General features: G+C 47.4%; 1 protein-coding gene across 3 annotated transcripts in view; it reads left to right on the top strand.

Moving 5' to 3' along the window:
• MCC (MCC regulator of Wnt signaling pathway) overlaps window positions 1–17,878 on the top strand; it is a 379,018-nt gene that overhangs the window by 339,812 nt on the left and 21,328 nt on the right. For all 3 annotated transcript variants that reach the window (XM_019727795.3, XM_019727797.3, XM_019727798.3), the window contains 3 exons: window positions 2,146–2,329; window positions 13,389–13,623; window positions 17,415–17,624. In XM_019727795.3, coding sequence (XP_019583354.3) covers window positions 2,146–2,329; window positions 13,389–13,623; window positions 17,415–17,624 — 629 coding nt within the window. The remainder of the gene's footprint in view (window positions 1–2,145; window positions 2,330–13,388; window positions 13,624–17,414; window positions 17,625–17,878) is intronic.

Here is a 17,878-nt window from a genome sequence, read left to right as displayed (position 1 = left end):
AGTGGCAGGTAAACAGAAAACGAAAGTGACTAGGTCGCTCCCCAGCCAGAGAGGGCTGGTGTGGGCAGGCCAGGAGGCCCCAGACATGAGGACCAGGCCATCTGTCATGGACCAGCTTTTCTTCAAGGGCTTTGAGCCCGATTCGCTGATCCAACCGGGACACACCTTGCAAAGAAGGTCGCCATCAGGGCACCTCCAGAATGAATTCCCCATCCTTGCCAGCCCCTACCTCCTTGCCTCGGCTTTTCAAGTGAACGTGCACATATTTTGCCTCCTTCAGCTTTGACATGTGCAGGAATCTGAAGCAAATCTGAAGGAAAAGAAGTATCCTGGGTATGAATTTCCTGCTCACATCCAAGTTACCCAGTCAGGGAACAGGCCTCAATTTGTCCTGGTGGCCGTCCTCCACTCTTCTCTTTGTATTTTTGTGGGTTTTTTTTTTTTTTTTTTTTAATATTACCATCCCAGCCCAGATATAGAAACTCTGCCAGCATTTCCATTAGAAACCTCATTTTTCAGGTCTTTTAACTGAACCATAAAACTTTATTCCTTGTATTAAACAGATCCTAAAATGATCTTGGCCTGCTCTCAAGTTCTTTTTTAATATATGTATTAAGGAAAACGAACAATTAAAGGGAAAAAAATCAATCATCTTATTTCCAGTTTGCATCAGAGGAATGTCTTAAACCATTTTGTCCTTGAAAGGTACCCTTTATTAGACTTGTATCTACTCATCACCGTTCCTTGGTAGCAGCTGGAAGGGCTTAGATAAATCCGCATTTAAAATATTTAAAAATCAATCATGAAATGCTTTGTATTAATCTAATCCTGGGTGGCTCGTGGATATATTTATAAAATCAGCCAGTCAGTAATTATCATGCCTACTTCTGAATTCCAAGAGCAGTCAGTGAGTGAGGTGTGTGGAAAATATTTTATCTGTGGAAGGAAGAAAGGCATGAAAGGTGTCAGAGAAATGGCCAGAGTGGGGTCCAGGGAATCTTAGTCTGCAGCACATGTGCACCCACATTTCCACCCCACTCTGTAAGGCTGAGAGTTGCCTTAATAGTTGGCATTTCCCTGTTAAATCTCACTCTTCTGTTCTGCTGACAGAGACGCTTGACCTGTCATGTTGCCCCAATGTTCCAAATAGTTGTACAGCAAAGCAGTACTAGTTTGTGACGTGTACCACAGTATCAGGTATAGTAAGGTTTTCCTTTGTTTCGTGTTGACGGCACAGGCATTCATCCGTGCACTTTAGATGGATGTAGACCAGTGGTTTTCAAACTGTGCCCTGGGAAGCTAGAGGAGTTTCTTTGGACCTTAGAAGTGGGCTTGGGAGGTGGGGGAGCTGAATATATGACCCCACCCCTGACTACTTCAACTGGTTCTGCATTTCCATTTTGTATCTTAGCGTAAGATTTCATTTGAAAATAGTTGGGAGACCATAGATCCAGAGCATAGAGATACCAGTCAGTTCTTTGGCCAGCATGGTTTTTAAAACAACGAGAATATGAACGTCTCGGGCAGGAAACGTATTGCCTGGCTCTGTGCTGCTGCCTGCCACTCCCGATCCCTTGCTCCAGCTATTACCTGGCTCCTGGAGGTGTTTGAGCTCCCACTGATTGTGACCAAGCTGAGAGAGAAAGGTCAGGAACACATCAGTATAGAAAATGCAGAGCCAGTTGAAAGTTCTCATTTAACCACTCGGTTTGTCTCTCTTTACTACACAAAGCTCCAACTGAAACTGTAGACATGGGCGATCTGGCACAGTTTTGCCTCAATTTCTCCCTGCCCTCTGCCGGGAAGAATGGCAAAGCAGTCGACTTGTGACTGGGTGGGAGGAGAAGCCAGGAGCCTGGATAATTAGAAAATCATAGTAGGTTTGAGCTGGAAACAGACCTCAGAGATTGCAGTGGCCAACCCTTCATTTGTTGATGAGGACAGTGGAGCCCAGGGCAGAGAAATGCCTTCCTAAGTACAGCTTCTAAGTGACAGAGCCTGGCCCAGAATGCCCCCACGCACTGCCAGTTCCTCTCCAGCATGCCTCCTCTCTCCTGAATAACCGAGAACTGATTCTCCCGACTCCCTTGTAGGCTTGTCCTACCCAGATCTGTGTTGATTAATCCATTGGCTTCTCTAATGTAGGAGACCAGTCAGGGGATGAAAACATCACTCAGATGCTCAAGCGGGCTCACGACTGCCGGAAGACAGCTGAGAACGCGGCCAAGGCCCTGCTCATGAAGCTGGACGGCAGCTGTGGGGGAGCCTTTGCCGTGGCCGGCTGCAGCGTGCAGCCCTGGGAGAGCTTGTCCTCCAACAGCCACACCAGGTAACGGCCTTGCCGCTGCGAGATGGGCGTATGTCCACGGGTGTCTGCTCGGGAGGCTTGTCACACAGCGACCCAGCTCTCGGGGACGGTGAGGCGTGGGTAAGAGCAGAGTTCTTCCCTGGCTTGCAGCCTGCTCCATCCAAGAGGAAGTCAGTATCAGAAAGGGAGGGCTAGCAAGGGCCTTCTCGTTTTGTCGATGTGGAAACTGCAGCCCAGAGAGAAGAGGTTATTTGTCCAAGAAAGTAACAGGAGTAGATCCCAAACCTACCTTTCTGTGTTATGCTCTTTCTTCTGTTTTGTTCTGTTCTCCATTTCTTTCTAGTTCTTGATTTCTAAGAAGGCTTTGGGGTAGCTATTTGCTACAAATGGTCACTGATCAAGACCCAGACCACTGCGTCCTATTTCCAGGCTCCATCCACTCCCGTCCTCTTGTGCCTTTGTCCTCTGTAAGCTCTTCTCAGACAATAACACCCTCCTCTGTCTTTCATCTCTTTTGCCTCGTAGAGTGGTGCCATATTCATAGCATGTACTTAACAGTCATGAACCTGAGTTCAAGTCTGTGAATCTAGAAAACTGAAGTGAGTTCTTGAAAAAGATGAGGAGGAAAACACTGAAGACCTTGCTAAGCCTAATTTGCTGGAGCTTTCGGATTCTTTGTGATGGAGGTGGAGGGTCAGAATGAAACCTTGTAGAGTGATCTTCTCTCATTTCTTGCCACCAAAGCCCTAAAAACATGAATGCCTTCCCTTTATATACCAGTTCTCAGTCTAGGAAGTACTTTGGTAGTGATTCTTACGTGATGACCAAATCTTAAAAGACAGGAAGGGTAACCTACCCATTTTCACAGGTGAGAAAACCTTGGCTCAGAGATGTATCAGTGACCCGCCTAAGTAAGGTCACGTGACTGATCAATATGAGGTGAATCAGAACCCGAACCCAGGACTTCAGCCCTGAGCACGTTGTTCTTCCCACGGTACCAGGTTGGATCTCATAACACGAAAACTGTATATTTGCAGATCAAGTGATTAGAACCACATATGGACAGATTGACTCTCAAAGGACAAAGGAGAAATACTGATGTTTTCTTGGTGCCTGAAAGCAATTTAATGTCCCATCTCTCTTTCCCACTGGCAGCACACAGCCATCTGCCTCCGTGCGTCCATTGACCTGTCCTGGACCTGGTGCGTCAGGAGAGGGGACATTCCCAGCAAGGCACTTGGCCAGGTGCCCACTAGCACAAGCAACTTATTTCCTCTTGACTCCAGCAACAGTTCTCTTATTCAGTGAAGCACAGATTATAATTTATTTTTTTCCTAAACCCAGATTGTTCTGTTTAAACACAGAAAGCAGATGTTCTTTTTAATGACTATTCCAGATGTGTATAATCTATAATTTCCATGTTCATTTAGAACAGAAATGCAGTTCTCATGTTGTCTGTGATCTCGTTCTCTTGAATTCGTGAGCCTAAGAATTAGGTTGACAGGAAATGTGTACGGTAGTTTGTAAGGTGAGTGTTGCAGATTTTTGCTCACACCTCCTCACCCCAAAAATGATTACATTGTTTTAATCCAAATTAGAGACAAATTGGAAGTCAGTCAAGAGTGGGAACTCTCACTATCCACTTGGTGGGAATCCTGGTTTTGAATATCTGTTAGAAATACTTGAACGCGTAGATGAGCCTTGATTTTGAGGCAGTTTTCTTAGAGAAACTTAATTTTAGGTAATATATTTCTGCAGGTAGAGATCAATTCAGCAGTCTCTATTTTCAAGGAAGGTCTCACTGGCAGAAGTGAACTAATTTTGATTTTGAATGGCTCTTCCCATCAAAGTACAGAGAATTTCAGCTCCGATTTCGCTCGGTTCTCCTTAAAAATTCACTTTCCCCCTCCCACCCAAATCAGAGCGGCTGAGTGGATACAAAAGAACTGCACATGGGGCTTTCACATGCCCCTTACATTCTTAGGACAAGACATAGCTGGACTACTTTGTGCTAAACATGGGCTCAGAAGGAAATCCCAAACCACCAACTGCTTTCATAACTATAATTAATTTTGTTTGTAAATCTTGCCATTCTTGTTCAGATATTCTCCCATGTCAAGTTTATGGAAGAAAGAAAGAAAAAGAGTTTTCTGAGTCGGTGCTTTACGTGGCTCCAGGAATACCCTTTATTCCCACTATAACCAGCTGGCATAGAGAATTCTAATCAGAGTGTTGGTCAGCTGTTTGTCAAGGGTCTCAGGAAAGGAATGCTGAGTGTCAGGCCTCCGGAGGCCTTCTTGGCAGCACACAGACAGCTCCAAGGGACTGACGGGTCGTGGTTCTGGAAAGGAGCAGCAGAAGAGTGGTGACCAGCAAGGAGAATACAAACAGGAGCTGGCCCATCAATCGACTGTTGGCAGGAGTCCAGGGATGCTGCTGTTTCACTTTTGAAAACTCCAGCCATGGCCTCATCAGAACGTGCCCTTGTCTTAATGGACAGAGTAGGTAATGTTGATGGCCGGGATAGCTTTGCCCACATTATCACAACAGACAGGCAAATGGACTAAATTGTTGGGAAGTAGGAACAGGAATTCTTCATCGAGCCTACTATTTTTGTCAAGCATCACAATGTCGCTCCATTTGGTGGAAGCACAGGCATCGATCAGAATCTACAAAAGGACAGGTGGCCGAGACAGACTGAGCCTCAGCAAGTCTGCTCACATCGAGACTGGACTTGAGTCCCTTTTGTCCTACTTTTAGATGGGGACTGCTGTGAGCCATGTGACAGTGGGGACGGCAGCCTCGCGGTGAGCCCTGGGCACGTCCAGGAAGCCAGGACACCACCTGGCTGACCACTCAGACTGGCACGTGAGCCTCAGATTGGAGTGGAGGGCAGTGGGGCTCAAGATGCCATCTTTACCCTCTAAGCTGGTCTTCATTAAGATAAAGTTTCACTGGGACAGAAAGAAAGGCTGAGAATAGTGGAATCATGTCCATTAAAATGATGAATGGGATTAAAACAGCCATTCAGTTGGGATAGGCCGGTGCCACCCCCGTCAGCAAGCTTCAAGGAATGAGAGTCGGACCAGATCTGGCTGTTGGAATAGTCGTCTTTACTTCTTTCTGAAAAAGAGAGGTGTGTCCCCCATGCGAGTCTCAGGAGAGTCCATCTGGAATCTTGGCATTAATGCTTAGACGTGTTAGCAAATGCTGACGTCCAGCTCAGACGCATTTCCCAATATGACAGCACGGTGCTAAGTCTTCCTGCTGAAACATCCTCGTTACTTACCTTTTAGGTTCTATGAAAACTAAATAGAGACCTAAAATGCTATTTTTGCTTTTTCAAGACCTAACTTCCTAATCGCAAAAGAATTAATTGTAAAAATAAATAATTAAAACCAAGCATTACATAAAATTCCCCATGCTACGATCCTCACTGGAAAGGATACTGCAAACAGTGTAAGCGTATATTTCCACAGATTTAACTGTCCATTTTTTTATCAGTGAAGACCCTGGGTTGCAGATGACATAAAAGACTCAGATAGCTTGCACAAAAAGAGGTCTTGCTGCAAGGATAGTGGTTGGGTCTGCCACGCAGGAGCTGCAGGCAGAGGGCTGCAGTGAGCCCGAGCATGAGTGGAACCAGGCACCTGAGCACAGCCAGGCCAGACTGCACCACTTGTGCGGCCCCCGCACTCAGCTCTCACCTCGTCCCCAATGACAAAACCAGCACACCAGCTGCATTTGTACACGAGGCTGGTTGGTTTCACTGTTGTCAAGTAAGAAATACTGGGAAGGGACGTGTTGCCCACTGAGCTCACGTGCCTACACCTGTCATCTGTGACATGCCAGTTCCCACAGGAGCCGCTGGATAGAGAAGGGAAAGTTGCGGTGCAGTCCCAGAAGGAGAGAGAAGGTGTGTACTCAGCAGACCAAAACATGGCATCCCTAAAACTGTGACTGCATCCAGTTTTTAACCTGACAAGGATCCTATCACGTGGACTCTCCTGAAACTTGCTCCTTCCCCTTAGCATTATATTTTTAGCATTTTTCTCCTTAGCCTTATAGGTCTGACAATTAAGTTCGCGGACTTTTTGCAACAATGTTGCTCACTTTTTTTGATATCAGAGGGATTATTCATTATGAATTACGGACAAACACTTAACCAAGTGTACTATTTGGAAGTGCTGAAAAGGCTGCGTGTAAAAAGACCTGAACTTTTTGCCAACAATTCATGCCTCTTGCATCACGACAATGCACCAGCTCACACAGTACTGTCTAAGGGAGTTTTTAGACAGTAAACAAATAACTGTATTGGAACACCCTCCTTAATCACTTGCTCTGGCCCCCAGTGACCTCTTTCTTTACCCGAAGATCAAGGAAATATTGAAAGGAAGACATTTGGATGACATTCAGGACCTCAAGGGCAATATGACGACAGCTCTGATGGCCATTCCAGAAAAAGTCCCAAAATTGCTTTGAAGGGTGGACCTGCGCTGGAGTCGGTGCATAGCTTCCCAAGGGGAGTACTTCGAAGGTGACCATAGTGATATTCAGCAGTGAGGTCTGTAGCACTTTTTCTAGAATGAGTTCACAAACTTAATTGTCAGATCTCGTATGTATATTTCCATGTATCCTTCGTTTCAGTAGTTGTACAGTTTTCCTTTGGCTGGCAATCCATTATGTATTTAAACAGCTTCCCCTTGGTAGACGTTCATATCCAGTGTTTCACTTTTAGGACACTGCTACAGCAACCAGCCTTGTTCTACCTGCCCTTGTACAGTTTCCAACTGCTCTTGTACCATTTCTATGGGACCAATTCTAATAAGTAGAATTTGCTGGCCCCAAAATGATTAATGTTTCAGATATCAAATAGCCCTCCATCCGTGATCCAGTTCTTTTCCTACAGCCTGTGCATGAGAGGGCCTCCTTCTTACACTCTTGTTAAAACTGGATACTATACATTTTTTCAATTTGGCTAATCTGTAGGCAAAAAAAAAAAAAAAAAAAAAAAAAAAATACCCCTAATATTTTAATTTGTAGCTCTTAACTATTAGTGATGTTGAAAGTTATTTATAATGTTTGATTTTTCTAATGCCAGGGAAATTGTTAGCAACAGTTTAGCCGTCAGACCTAATGGTATCTGTCTTGGAATAGGGTATTTGTTTTAGAGATGCCTGGCCTGTAACACCGTTATAATGGCATCTTTTAAAAGGGCTGCAGAAATAGGATCTGTCTCCTAAATATCTCGGTTTCATTTTGACTTCCACGTTCAGCTAAGTCCTTAAGCGCTTTCTGGCACCAAGAAGTTTTTGAGAACTTTCTGTATCTCGCAGCAGATTTCCCCGTATCTGTATTTCATTACATAATTTTCCCTCATTTAATCTCCATGTCTCCTCCTAGATAATTCTGATAATCATTCGAGGACATACTGACATCAGAAGTTTGGACTGTGTTTAGTGTTTTTAGTCCTTTATGACAAAGACTTGGAGAGAGAGAGAGAGAGGGAGGGAGAGAAAGAGAATGCGTGTATATTCCCAGCACAACACTAAAAGACCTGGGCAGTTGACAAGGTCCACCCTTCTGCTTAGAGGGCTGGAGCCACTTAGGAGTGGCTGACGTGGCCAGGTGTCACTTGGGCCAACCTCCTCCTCCAAATACATTTCAAGTGCTCAGCACAATTGAAGACCAGTCCCTTGGTACTTTCCTTCTGAAAAAGAGCTGCTCCTTGGTGTAATGAGATCTCAACTGGGGCCAGATAAAATTATAAAAATTTCAGGAAAAATCTAACTTTGGTTTTCAGGGCAAAAGAAATGCCCTTTTATCTCTCTGCAAAGACAAGACAAGGAAGCTGAAGAAACATGGACTTTTCTTCTAAAAAGCAGGACGGGAAGTTGTCTTGAAGATGAGGATGGGACATGGTGGAGAAGAACAGAGAGAGGATATTTGAAATCAACAGCTGTTTTTTTGTTGTTGTTTTTTTTCCCCCTTCTTCCGTCCTCCCCCTGCCCCAACTCCGGTTCAAGCCGTTGTTTCTCAGTCTAGTTGTGCAGGACCCAGCTCCCTGGCCCATGCTGGTGTTATGAGCCTTTGCACTCCCCCCAGCTGAGGCACTCGGTCACTGGTCGGCCACTCACAGCAGATTTTGCCGGCTGCTGGCCACTGGCCACACACGGTAGCCCACAGCAGCTCACAGCAGCTCACCTTCAGGGAGAGCTATTGTTCACAATCTTAGCTGTAGAGGGCGCAGCTCACTGGCCCATGTGGGAATCGAACCGGTGACCTCGGTGTTAGGAGCACGGGGCTCCAACCACCTGAGCCACCGGGCCAGTCCTCAACAGCTGTTTGAATAAACGTGCATCCGTGTTCCATTGTGGCCATGGCAGGCAGAGGGTAGGGTGTCCCAGGCCTGGCCAGTGTGGGCTTGCCCCGGCTGCAGGCCACCTGGGTGTGGTGTGCAGAAAGATCCACTGGCAACTAACAGATACAGAGCAAAGCCAGCATGAGGGGAGCTCAGGCAGAGCATCACAGAAAGGACAAATCGATGCGACCTGGCCCAGCTCCTCGAAAAACCAGAGCAAAATGCAAAAATGTACAGCTCCACCATCCTAGAGTGGGCTGGGTTTTTTGTTTTTTGGTTTGTTGTGTTTTTTCATCTGCAACCCTTTCCACAGTCCCTCTCAGAAAACACGTACTGCCTCCCACCCTGGAGAAGAGGAGTAACTCGGCCCACACGGAAAGTGATTTATTCTCTCTTGACAACTGAGATCATCCAGCATTCCAAGCTGGGAGAGTTAATGGATGACTTAACCCTTCCCCGGCACCAGCAGCCCGCCCTCAGGGGACCGGCAGCGCCTTTGTCTGCAGGAGACCAGAGGAAAGGCCAGTGGCTTCCCCTCTTTACCACTGTCATAATCATATTCCACAGTGCTACATTAAGGGCACAAAGCAGAATTGTAATTAACCTCGCGTGATCTGTTCCCTGCTGGTCTCCTGGAAGGGGGAGAGAGAAGCCAGAGGGGCTGCGGTGCTTATCTTGAAATGAAACTTTCCCCTGGTAAAAGCATTTTAAAGCTCTGAGCTTCTGACATGGTGGGATCTATGCAAGGAAATGTTTTGTTCTTTTCTTTTTTTCTTCCATTCTAAAAACCATACCATTAGCAGAGATGGTGAAACAAAAGCCTTCCCCACATGGCAGGGCATTAGGCTCCTGGCTCTAGAGGGTTCCAGGATACCCCAAAGCCTGCCCACGTCTGCATCTTCCAGACAGTTTGAGGTAGTTTCTCAAGTCTGGTCAAGCACTTGCTTCTTTGCGTCTCCCTCAGACAGGGAGGGGACAGTCCAGATGACCTGCTAGGTGGCTGATGTCCCTGGAGGGAGTCCCTGAGTCTGGTGTTCGGCCTTGTGGGGCCATTGGTACAACCATCCCTCCAGCGCCTCCAGTGCTGTGTGACAGCACTCGCTGGTTCTGCCTGCTTCTGGGCCCACTGTCTCCTTTCCACAACCTGGTGACTTGGGGACTATTAGTATCCCCACTTTACCGCAGCGCAGAAAGCTTGGGTAATTTACTCTGAGCCATAAAGGTGGGCAGCGGCAGAGGAGGTACATTTACTCAGGTCTGTCTGATGTCAGAGACCTCTTCATGGTCACTGGCACTCCCTGCCCCCCATCAGCCCAAGAGCATAGCGGCCTCTCCCTAGAGAATCTGTGAGGGTGCATTACCTCATAGGCTACAGTGCAAATGCCCACTTATTCTATGGGGTAGCCACCTGTTCTCAAACCTGGCTGTGCCTCATAGTCACTGAGAGGGTGAGTTAAAACACAGTTTACTGGGCCCCACTGCAAGGTTTCCAGTTCCTGTGGGTCTTGGAGATGGGGCCTGGGAATGTGCATTCCTGACAAGTTCCCGGCTATGCTGCTGTGGCCAACCCAGTGACTACGCTTCGGCAACCAGTGGGGTAGACCAGCCTTGCGAAATGGAAAATCTGCCAAAATATTATCACTTCAGTGCCTGCAGAATAATTAGAGAATTCTAGCTTCCAGGGGTCTTTGAATTTTGAAATTTCTTTTTAAAGTGAAAGTAAATAAACGGTGCCTCAAGTCTAAATGTTGTATTTCTAAAAAGAGTACTCCAAAGAAAATATGACAGAAAGGTCATCAGGGTGGTAGGTACATGGTTATTCCATATATTTAAATTCGTAATGAAAGGGAGCACTAGGGTTGTAAAGTGAGCCCCAGCTTCACGGGAAAGGATTTCTTACCTGAAGTCGTCTCCCACCTCACTGGAAGGGAAACGTTGCTATTTCCCGGCGCCATGCTGTCCAAAAATACTGCACCCTGAGCACGTCTCGCACTCAGCCCTGTGGAATGCTTCGTGAATGATGCCACCACTCCAGTTTGCTTTCATTTTGTTGCTCCTTTTTCTGTGGAACGTTAGATGTCTGTCCCTCCATGTCAAGGTTGACAGTCCATGAAGGAGAGCTCTGAGTACTACTGGAATGGTTTTGCCTACCACCGAGCTATTTGCAGGCATATCTTTATGTCTTTACTGAAAATCTCTGAGATGCTGAGAGCTGTGGCGGGGAAGGGATGGGGCTTGTTTTGTCCCTTGGCTAAGACTCTCTTCCTGGGCAGAGGTCATCCTCTGATGCCCTGCCAGGCTCTCCTGTGCCCTGTGCTGGGCGTACTCTTTGCTCTTTCATGCTTCTCTTGAGCTGCTTTATTTCTTCATTGCATCTGAAGTGTTCCAACTGCAGGGTAGCTGCGTCTCCCTTCTCATCTTTTGTAAAATACAACTTGAGAAAACATAGCAATGATGATGAATAATTTTACCCTCCTTCCTACCTTCCCAGCTTCACCATCTCTCCCCAAGATGGTTGCAATAGTTCTGTTCTCCTTGCCTCCCTGCAGCTCTCCTCAGTAGAGCGGCTGGAGGGATCCCGTTAAAATGTAAGGCAGGCCATGTCACTCCTCTGTTACAAACCCTCCAATGGCTTCCATTCTAATTCTAGAGAAAAAGAACACTTATAAAACCCTGTATGACCTGGCAGCCTGCCTCCTCCCGCACACACACACCTTCCTCTCTGACCTTTTCTCTCCCTCCCTCTGCCCTAGCTGACTCTGTTGCAGCCAGTTTCAATGCTGCTGGCCAAGTTTGCTGCCTCAGGGCCTTTGAATTTTCCAAGTCCCCTGCCTGGATCACTCTTCCACCAAATATCCACATGGCTCCCTTTCTCCCCTCCTTTAGGTCTACTCAAGTGTAACTGTATCCTACAGGCCATCCCTACAACTATTTCAAAGAATAATCCATCTCCTCTTTGCATTCCCTATAACTGCTTCATTCTTCTCCATGGTACGTCTCACTGTCTCGTATGTTTTACTTGCCTGTCTCTTCTATTAGAATATGAGTTCCATGAGGACAGGGACTTTTCTAGGGCCTAGAAGGAGGCACTCCCGCATTTCTTAAATGAATGAATGATGGACTACATTTATTGAGTGCTTACTATGTGCTGGGCACTATGGTAAACACGTACATTTTACCACATTTAATCCTCACCACAACCTTACGAAGCGTCGACTGTGGTTGCCTTCATTTTACAAATAGGCACAGAGGATGCTCCCTCTGCATCCACCAAGGGGGTAAGGTGTGGGGCTCACAGGTAAAGGTGGTACCTCTGTATTAGGCTCTCCAGAGACATGGAACCAGTGGGGTGTGGTATGTGTGTGTGCGTGCACGCGAGTATGTGAATGGATGGGTGGATGGATTTTAAGGAATTGGCTCATGTGATTATGGGAGCTGGCAAGTCCTAATCTGCAGAGCAGGCAGGCAGAAGAGCCAAGGAAGAGTTGATGTTGCGTCTGGAGAATGTCTGGAGGCAGAATTTCCTTTCTTTGGAGACCCAGACTTTTCTCTTAAAGTCTTCAACTAATTGGATGAGGCCTGCCCACCTTAGGGAGGCTGATCTGCTTTACTCAAAGTCTACTATTTAAATTGTAATCGTATCCATGGACCATAAACTACCTTTGTAGCAATATCTAAGATGTGTGTTTGGTCAGGCAACTGGGCACCGTAGCCTAGCCCAGTTGATACATGAAATTAACTGTCATAGCTTCTGAAGAAGTATTATGTGTTGGTCAGCTGCCCTTTCTCCCTGGGGTGATTGAGTTTCTGGGGTTCAGGAGCTTCCTGTCCTAGTAGGGGTTCTCTGACTTGAAGACCACCCCAAACTCTGAGGTGTTCTCTTTCTCACGTACACAGCCAGCTTGATAAATGTCACATTAAAGAGTAGAATGGACCCTGGTCACACCTAGATTATGGGGAAAGTACATCTGCCGAGTTGGGGGGCCTCATGACCTCTGTTCTAGTGTAAAGTGAGGAGGGTAGCCCTGCGATCAGGGCAGCCAACAGCCTGCGGATGCCACTTCTTGCTTCTGGCACAGCTCCTGGTAACAGGAATCTTGGGAAGACAGGGCTATGGAATGAGAAGGCTGTGGAAGGCCTGGGTCCAGTTGCACCAGTTTCCAGCCTCTTATCCAGGCAGCCGTTTAATGTCAGGTCGTAGGTAGTTTCTTTTTCAACTTGGGCTTTGACCCCTTTAACATACCCCTTTTTTAAAGTCCTGTCCATATATACACCTGTTTTTATTACACATGAATGATTTTTAATTTTATTTCTTCAGTTAAAATATCTCCACCATTGTCATAATTGCTACTGTAATGTCCATATAACTTCCCTTCTTGTTCTTTGTACTGTAACTCACTAAATCCTACATTCCATGAAACAGCTTTGTATGTGTGTATCTTGTTGTTTTTGTGGAATTACTTCTTAGAATTCATTCATAGCATCCGCACCATTGTGTTAAAGGGTGTACACATTTCTGTTATTCTTATTTATTTCCTAAAAGGTGGTATCGATTCACTGTGCCATGAAGAATGCTTTCTTTTTTCTTTTTCTTTCTTTTTTTTTTTGGACTGCCATCTGAGTATCGTTGGAGATACGGGGTGTGGAGAAGAGTGAGGAAAAAGGACCCGCTAGCACTGACTGGGAAATGTGATGGGTTTTCTTTGTCTTTCTTCTCAGCACAACCAGTTCCACAGCCAGTAGCTGCGACACAGAGTTTACTAAAGAAGACGAGCAGAGGCTGAAGGACTATATCCAGCAGCTCAAGAACGACAGGGCCGCGGTCAAACTGACCATGCTGGAGCTGGAAAGCGTCCACATCGATCCTCTCAGTTACGACGTCAAGCCCCGGGGCGACAGCCAGCGGCTGGATCTCGAAAACGCGGTGCTGATGCAGGAGCTGATGGCCATGAAGGTATCCCCACGGGCAGGGGCCCACTCGAGACAAGGCCTATATAAAAAGGCCCTGAAAGCGGGTCAGCCCGTGATGAGAAATCAACCCCATCTGTGCTCAGTCACTTCCCCCCGAAGGAGAGCCAGAGCCGCGTTTGTAGACAAGGACAGTTCCAATATGTCAGGGGGTCACTTGGGCTGGACGTGTTTCTGGAGGGGTGATTTTGAACTCTGGAGAATATGCCGGGCTGCCCAGCTTTGAGACCTCTCCTTCTCCACGAGAAGCCAGCCAGCTCAGACCTCCGCAGGCTGGAGCAGCCCTTGTCCATCCAAAAGGACCCCAGTCCCCAGAAGCTTACAAGTGCCTCTTGGCATCACATTCTGCTGATGCTGATGTGAGGGGGAGGAGAGCAGGGTGAGGCCAGGAACAGAATCCTATGAGCCCTGGTTTCCTGACACCTTGTCTCTTTGGTAGCATATGGAGCCCACTCAGCTCATAACGGGGAGTCTGGCCTGGGAGCCCTGGCCCCACGCTCTGCCCTCCTGTGTGCAAAGGCCTGATCTGCACAGCTTTGGGTTCTGCCGTGTCCCCGGCTCCCGGGATTTGAGACCTGAGGGAGGAGCTCTCAGGCTAAAGCCCGTCACCATCAGTTTAGGAACCAGAGGCAGGTCCCTTAGGCCACAGTGGATCACAGTGGTGCTGAGTTAAGAGTTGGCATCTGGTTTCTCCTGTTTGTACCAGCACTGCCCTCAGAAGAAAGAGCAGGCCCCCGTCTGGTTATGCCCCCTTCAGGGAGGGGAGAGGAGCCATCAGCAGCGGTCATCCCCAACACACTCAGGGTGACTTGCTCAGCACATCCCTGCCCCCAGTGGCAGCTCAAGGTTAAGCCTGGAAAGATTTTGGGCAGCGACAACAGATGCAGGAATCACCCCTTTGTTTCCAGGCTGGTTTATCTCAGTCCCACCCACTGAGCTCAGACTTGCCTTCTGCTCCCTGTGGGGAACTCATGCATCGTTGGCTGATTTCTCATTGCCCATGAGCCAGGCATTGGGGCCATCATCTCAGTGCCTTTTTCTTCCAATCAGGAGCCCTCTTTGTGGGCTTTTGCACCCGTGGCATGAGCTGTGAGGCTGCCCTTCCATTGTTTATTCCAAACATGCCCTTCCTTTGGCCAGAGACTAAGGATTTCCTTTTTATATTCAGGCCAATATGTTGTACGATAAATTCACTGTTATTCAGGCCCGGAAAGACATTTTCGGTGGAATAAAAGCACTAATATTCCCTTTGCTACTTGAAAATAAAATGTGTACACATCATAGAAATTTTCTGAAAGAGTAGGAGTTATAAAAAGCTGGGATAGAAATAACCCATAATATCATAATCCAGGGGCAGCCATTGCTAGCGTTCTGGCTTGGTTTCCTGTTTCCCTTCCTGTGCGTGTTTTGTAGGATAAACATCAGACCTCTCCCTTCCCTGTGTGTCCCGAGCAGTGTGGTCAAGGATGCATGCTCACCCATACCAAATCCATTAGCAGAAGATTACGTTGGATTTCACTCTTTTGTTCTAGCGTACAACTGCTGAGAAACTCGTCTTTTTCTTTTCTTTTTCTTTTTTCTTGTACATTATCTTTAGTAAACACCTTTTGATTTCTATATGATTGACTTGGTTCCTTTTCAAATCCACTCTTCTTTTTTGAATAGCATATCCTTTCATTATGACTCCTTTTCTCTGTTTTAAATATTTATCTTCTAATTTTTCACTTGTTATTTCTGGGTCTCATAAATCCTGATTCTGCCTCAACGTGATTCATTTCCATTTTCTTTTTGCATGTGTGTTGGGGGGAGAATGTTTGTACCAGCTCATCTTCAGGGCAGCTTGTGTCTTCCATGGGGGCTTGTGGGTCCTGGGTTGTACATGTCTCTACACCATGGTTCTGTGCTTCGTTAGAGCTGTTGGCACCCGTGGGTTTCAGAGGTTTAGGATTAGTTTTTCTCATATTCTTCGCTTAGGATTCCTGTTCTACGTCACATGACACAAGTTTGTGGTTCAGCTTCCTCAAAAGACTTTTCTCTCTTTTCCCACCTAGAGCCTGAGTGATGACAAGTTTCTCTGCCCCATCTCCAAAAAGGAAGTCTCCTAGTCTCTTTCTGTAGGCAGACTCACTTTGAGAGTCCTGGCTCATTGGGGTCGCAGTTCTGGCTCTGTCCCCTGCCCTTGCATAGGTCCCAGTGTCGCCATACTGGTCTGAGCCTCTGCCGGCCAGCAGTACCGCCCCCTCACCTTCCCCCAGGAGGCATTCCCTCTTCATTTCTGGCACCCATGGATTCATCTTTCCTTCTTTTAAGTTTGCATTTATATGTTTTTCTGGGTGTGACTCTCTACATTAGCTCAGTATGCAATGTTTCCAGAACCTTCATACTCCTGCTTCTAATGGCAAAAGATGAGAGGACTCCAGTGTATGGAAACACCTTTCAGTCTGGTTTTATATCTCATCTTTAGAAAAGGTTTGGCGTCTTCTGAGCAGTCACTGAGCACAATGCCTTGTCTAGGTCTAGTGGCCCCCTGCCCTGAGTGTTGTTACAAGTCAGAGTGGGTGCCCTCTAGGTCTTTCCCCTCATTGAAGGATGAGCAGTCTTATCCAGGAGCGCACAGCAGGCCTGTGGCTTATTACCTCAGATAAGGGGCACTTCGGGGGTGATCTTGGTGAATTAGTGACCTTGGTGAATCCCTCTCAAGGCAGTGACTCAGCACTATGAAGAATCCTCTTAAGTAAGATCTGAGAGACTGACCTGGTGGTCAGATAGTGGTGGACTCACCCTCCAGCAGAGGTGAGGATACAAGCGTCATGCACGCACTCACCTTAGAAGGGGCGACTATAGCCTGGGCTCTGAGCCAGGCGACCTGGGTTGAAACTCTGGCTCCACAATTTACCCAGTAATTGTGGGCAGTTGGGCTTTCCTCTGCATACCTCAGTTTCCCATCCGTAAATGGAAATAGTCATAATATCTACCTCAGGTTGGGAGGATTAAATGGGTCACTTTATGTAAACATTTAAAACAGTGTTACATGTTCACTAAATGCTGCTGGTTATCACTGTTACCTGGCTCCTGGCCTGCATGGAATTGTCCTATTTTGGAGTCACTACTTATTCTCCACAAAAGACTCTTGAGTTCTCTAAGATACTTTGAGAAGTTACCTGATGAGAAGTTACCTGTGAGGGACTCTTGCTTCTGTTGATTTCATTCAGGCCGCCTGCAGTAGATAAGAGCTGGGGTGATACGACTGTTGTAGGCGCTCCGCACCTGTCTGGCTCAGCTGCAGGGCACCGAGGGTGCCATTGGGGGTGATAAAATACGTGGATTGGTGCCATGGAAGATGGAAAAGGAAATGGGGGTTGGAAAGGACCTCGTCAGACCCAGCCTTGTGTGGGTGACCCTCCTTTATGGCCACTCTGACTGATGAAGCTTAGTTAGCCTGCGCACACTGGTTCTCAGAACAATGAATCGTGCCCATGGGAGGGGGGGGGAGTGTTCCAGTTGTTAGACAGCTTCTCCTTACAGTGACCCAAAGCCTGTTTGCCTGTATCTTCTACCCATTTTTCTGAGTTCTAGTCTGTGGAGTGACACAGCGCATGGCTTTGTCTACCTGTCAGTCCTTCAGATGCGTGGAGACAGATGTCATGTCTCCTCCCCGTCCTCTCAGCCCCAGCTGCAAGGGGGTAACTCCCGCAGGTCCGTGGCTGTTGCCACAGATGACCTTCCCGCTCACCTGCTCTCCCACGCTGGGCGCCTTACATGCTCTGTGCTCCGCAGGAGGAGATGGCTGAGCTGAAGGCCCAGCTCTACCTACTGGAGAAAGAGAAGAAGGCCCTGGAGCTGAAGCTGAGCACCCGGGAGGCCCAGGAGCAGGCCTACCTCGTGCACATCGAGCACCTGAAGTCCGAGGTGGAGGAGCACAAGGAGCAGCGCATGCGGTCCCTGGGCTCCAGCAGCAGCGGCGGCGGCAAAGACAAGCCCGGCAAGGTAGGGCGGAGGGACCGGCCTCACCCCCTGCCCCTCCCCCGCCACGCACCGCCCGGTGCCTCAGTTCCCTGATTTGCATAGAAGCTGCAAGCCAGTCTAGATTATCTAAAAGAAGGTGACATATGAGCGCAAAGAAACCAAATCTACCTTTTTTCCCTTTAATCTCATTTTATGTAACGGTGAAATCATTTTTGCATATCGTCGTCTTACCGAGGGAGTGAGCTGTGCACTTGTCCAATAGTCTGATACTGGTC

Source organism: Rhinolophus sinicus, chromosome 3, assembly GCF_057876585.1.
Source record: "Rhinolophus sinicus isolate RSI-liver-muscle chromosome 3, RSI-T2T, whole genome shotgun sequence".
NCBI lineage: Eukaryota > Metazoa > Chordata > Mammalia > Chiroptera > Rhinolophidae > Rhinolophus > Rhinolophus sinicus.
Note: the sequence above shows the minus strand (reverse complement) of the source record. Positions and strands in the feature narration are given on the sequence as shown.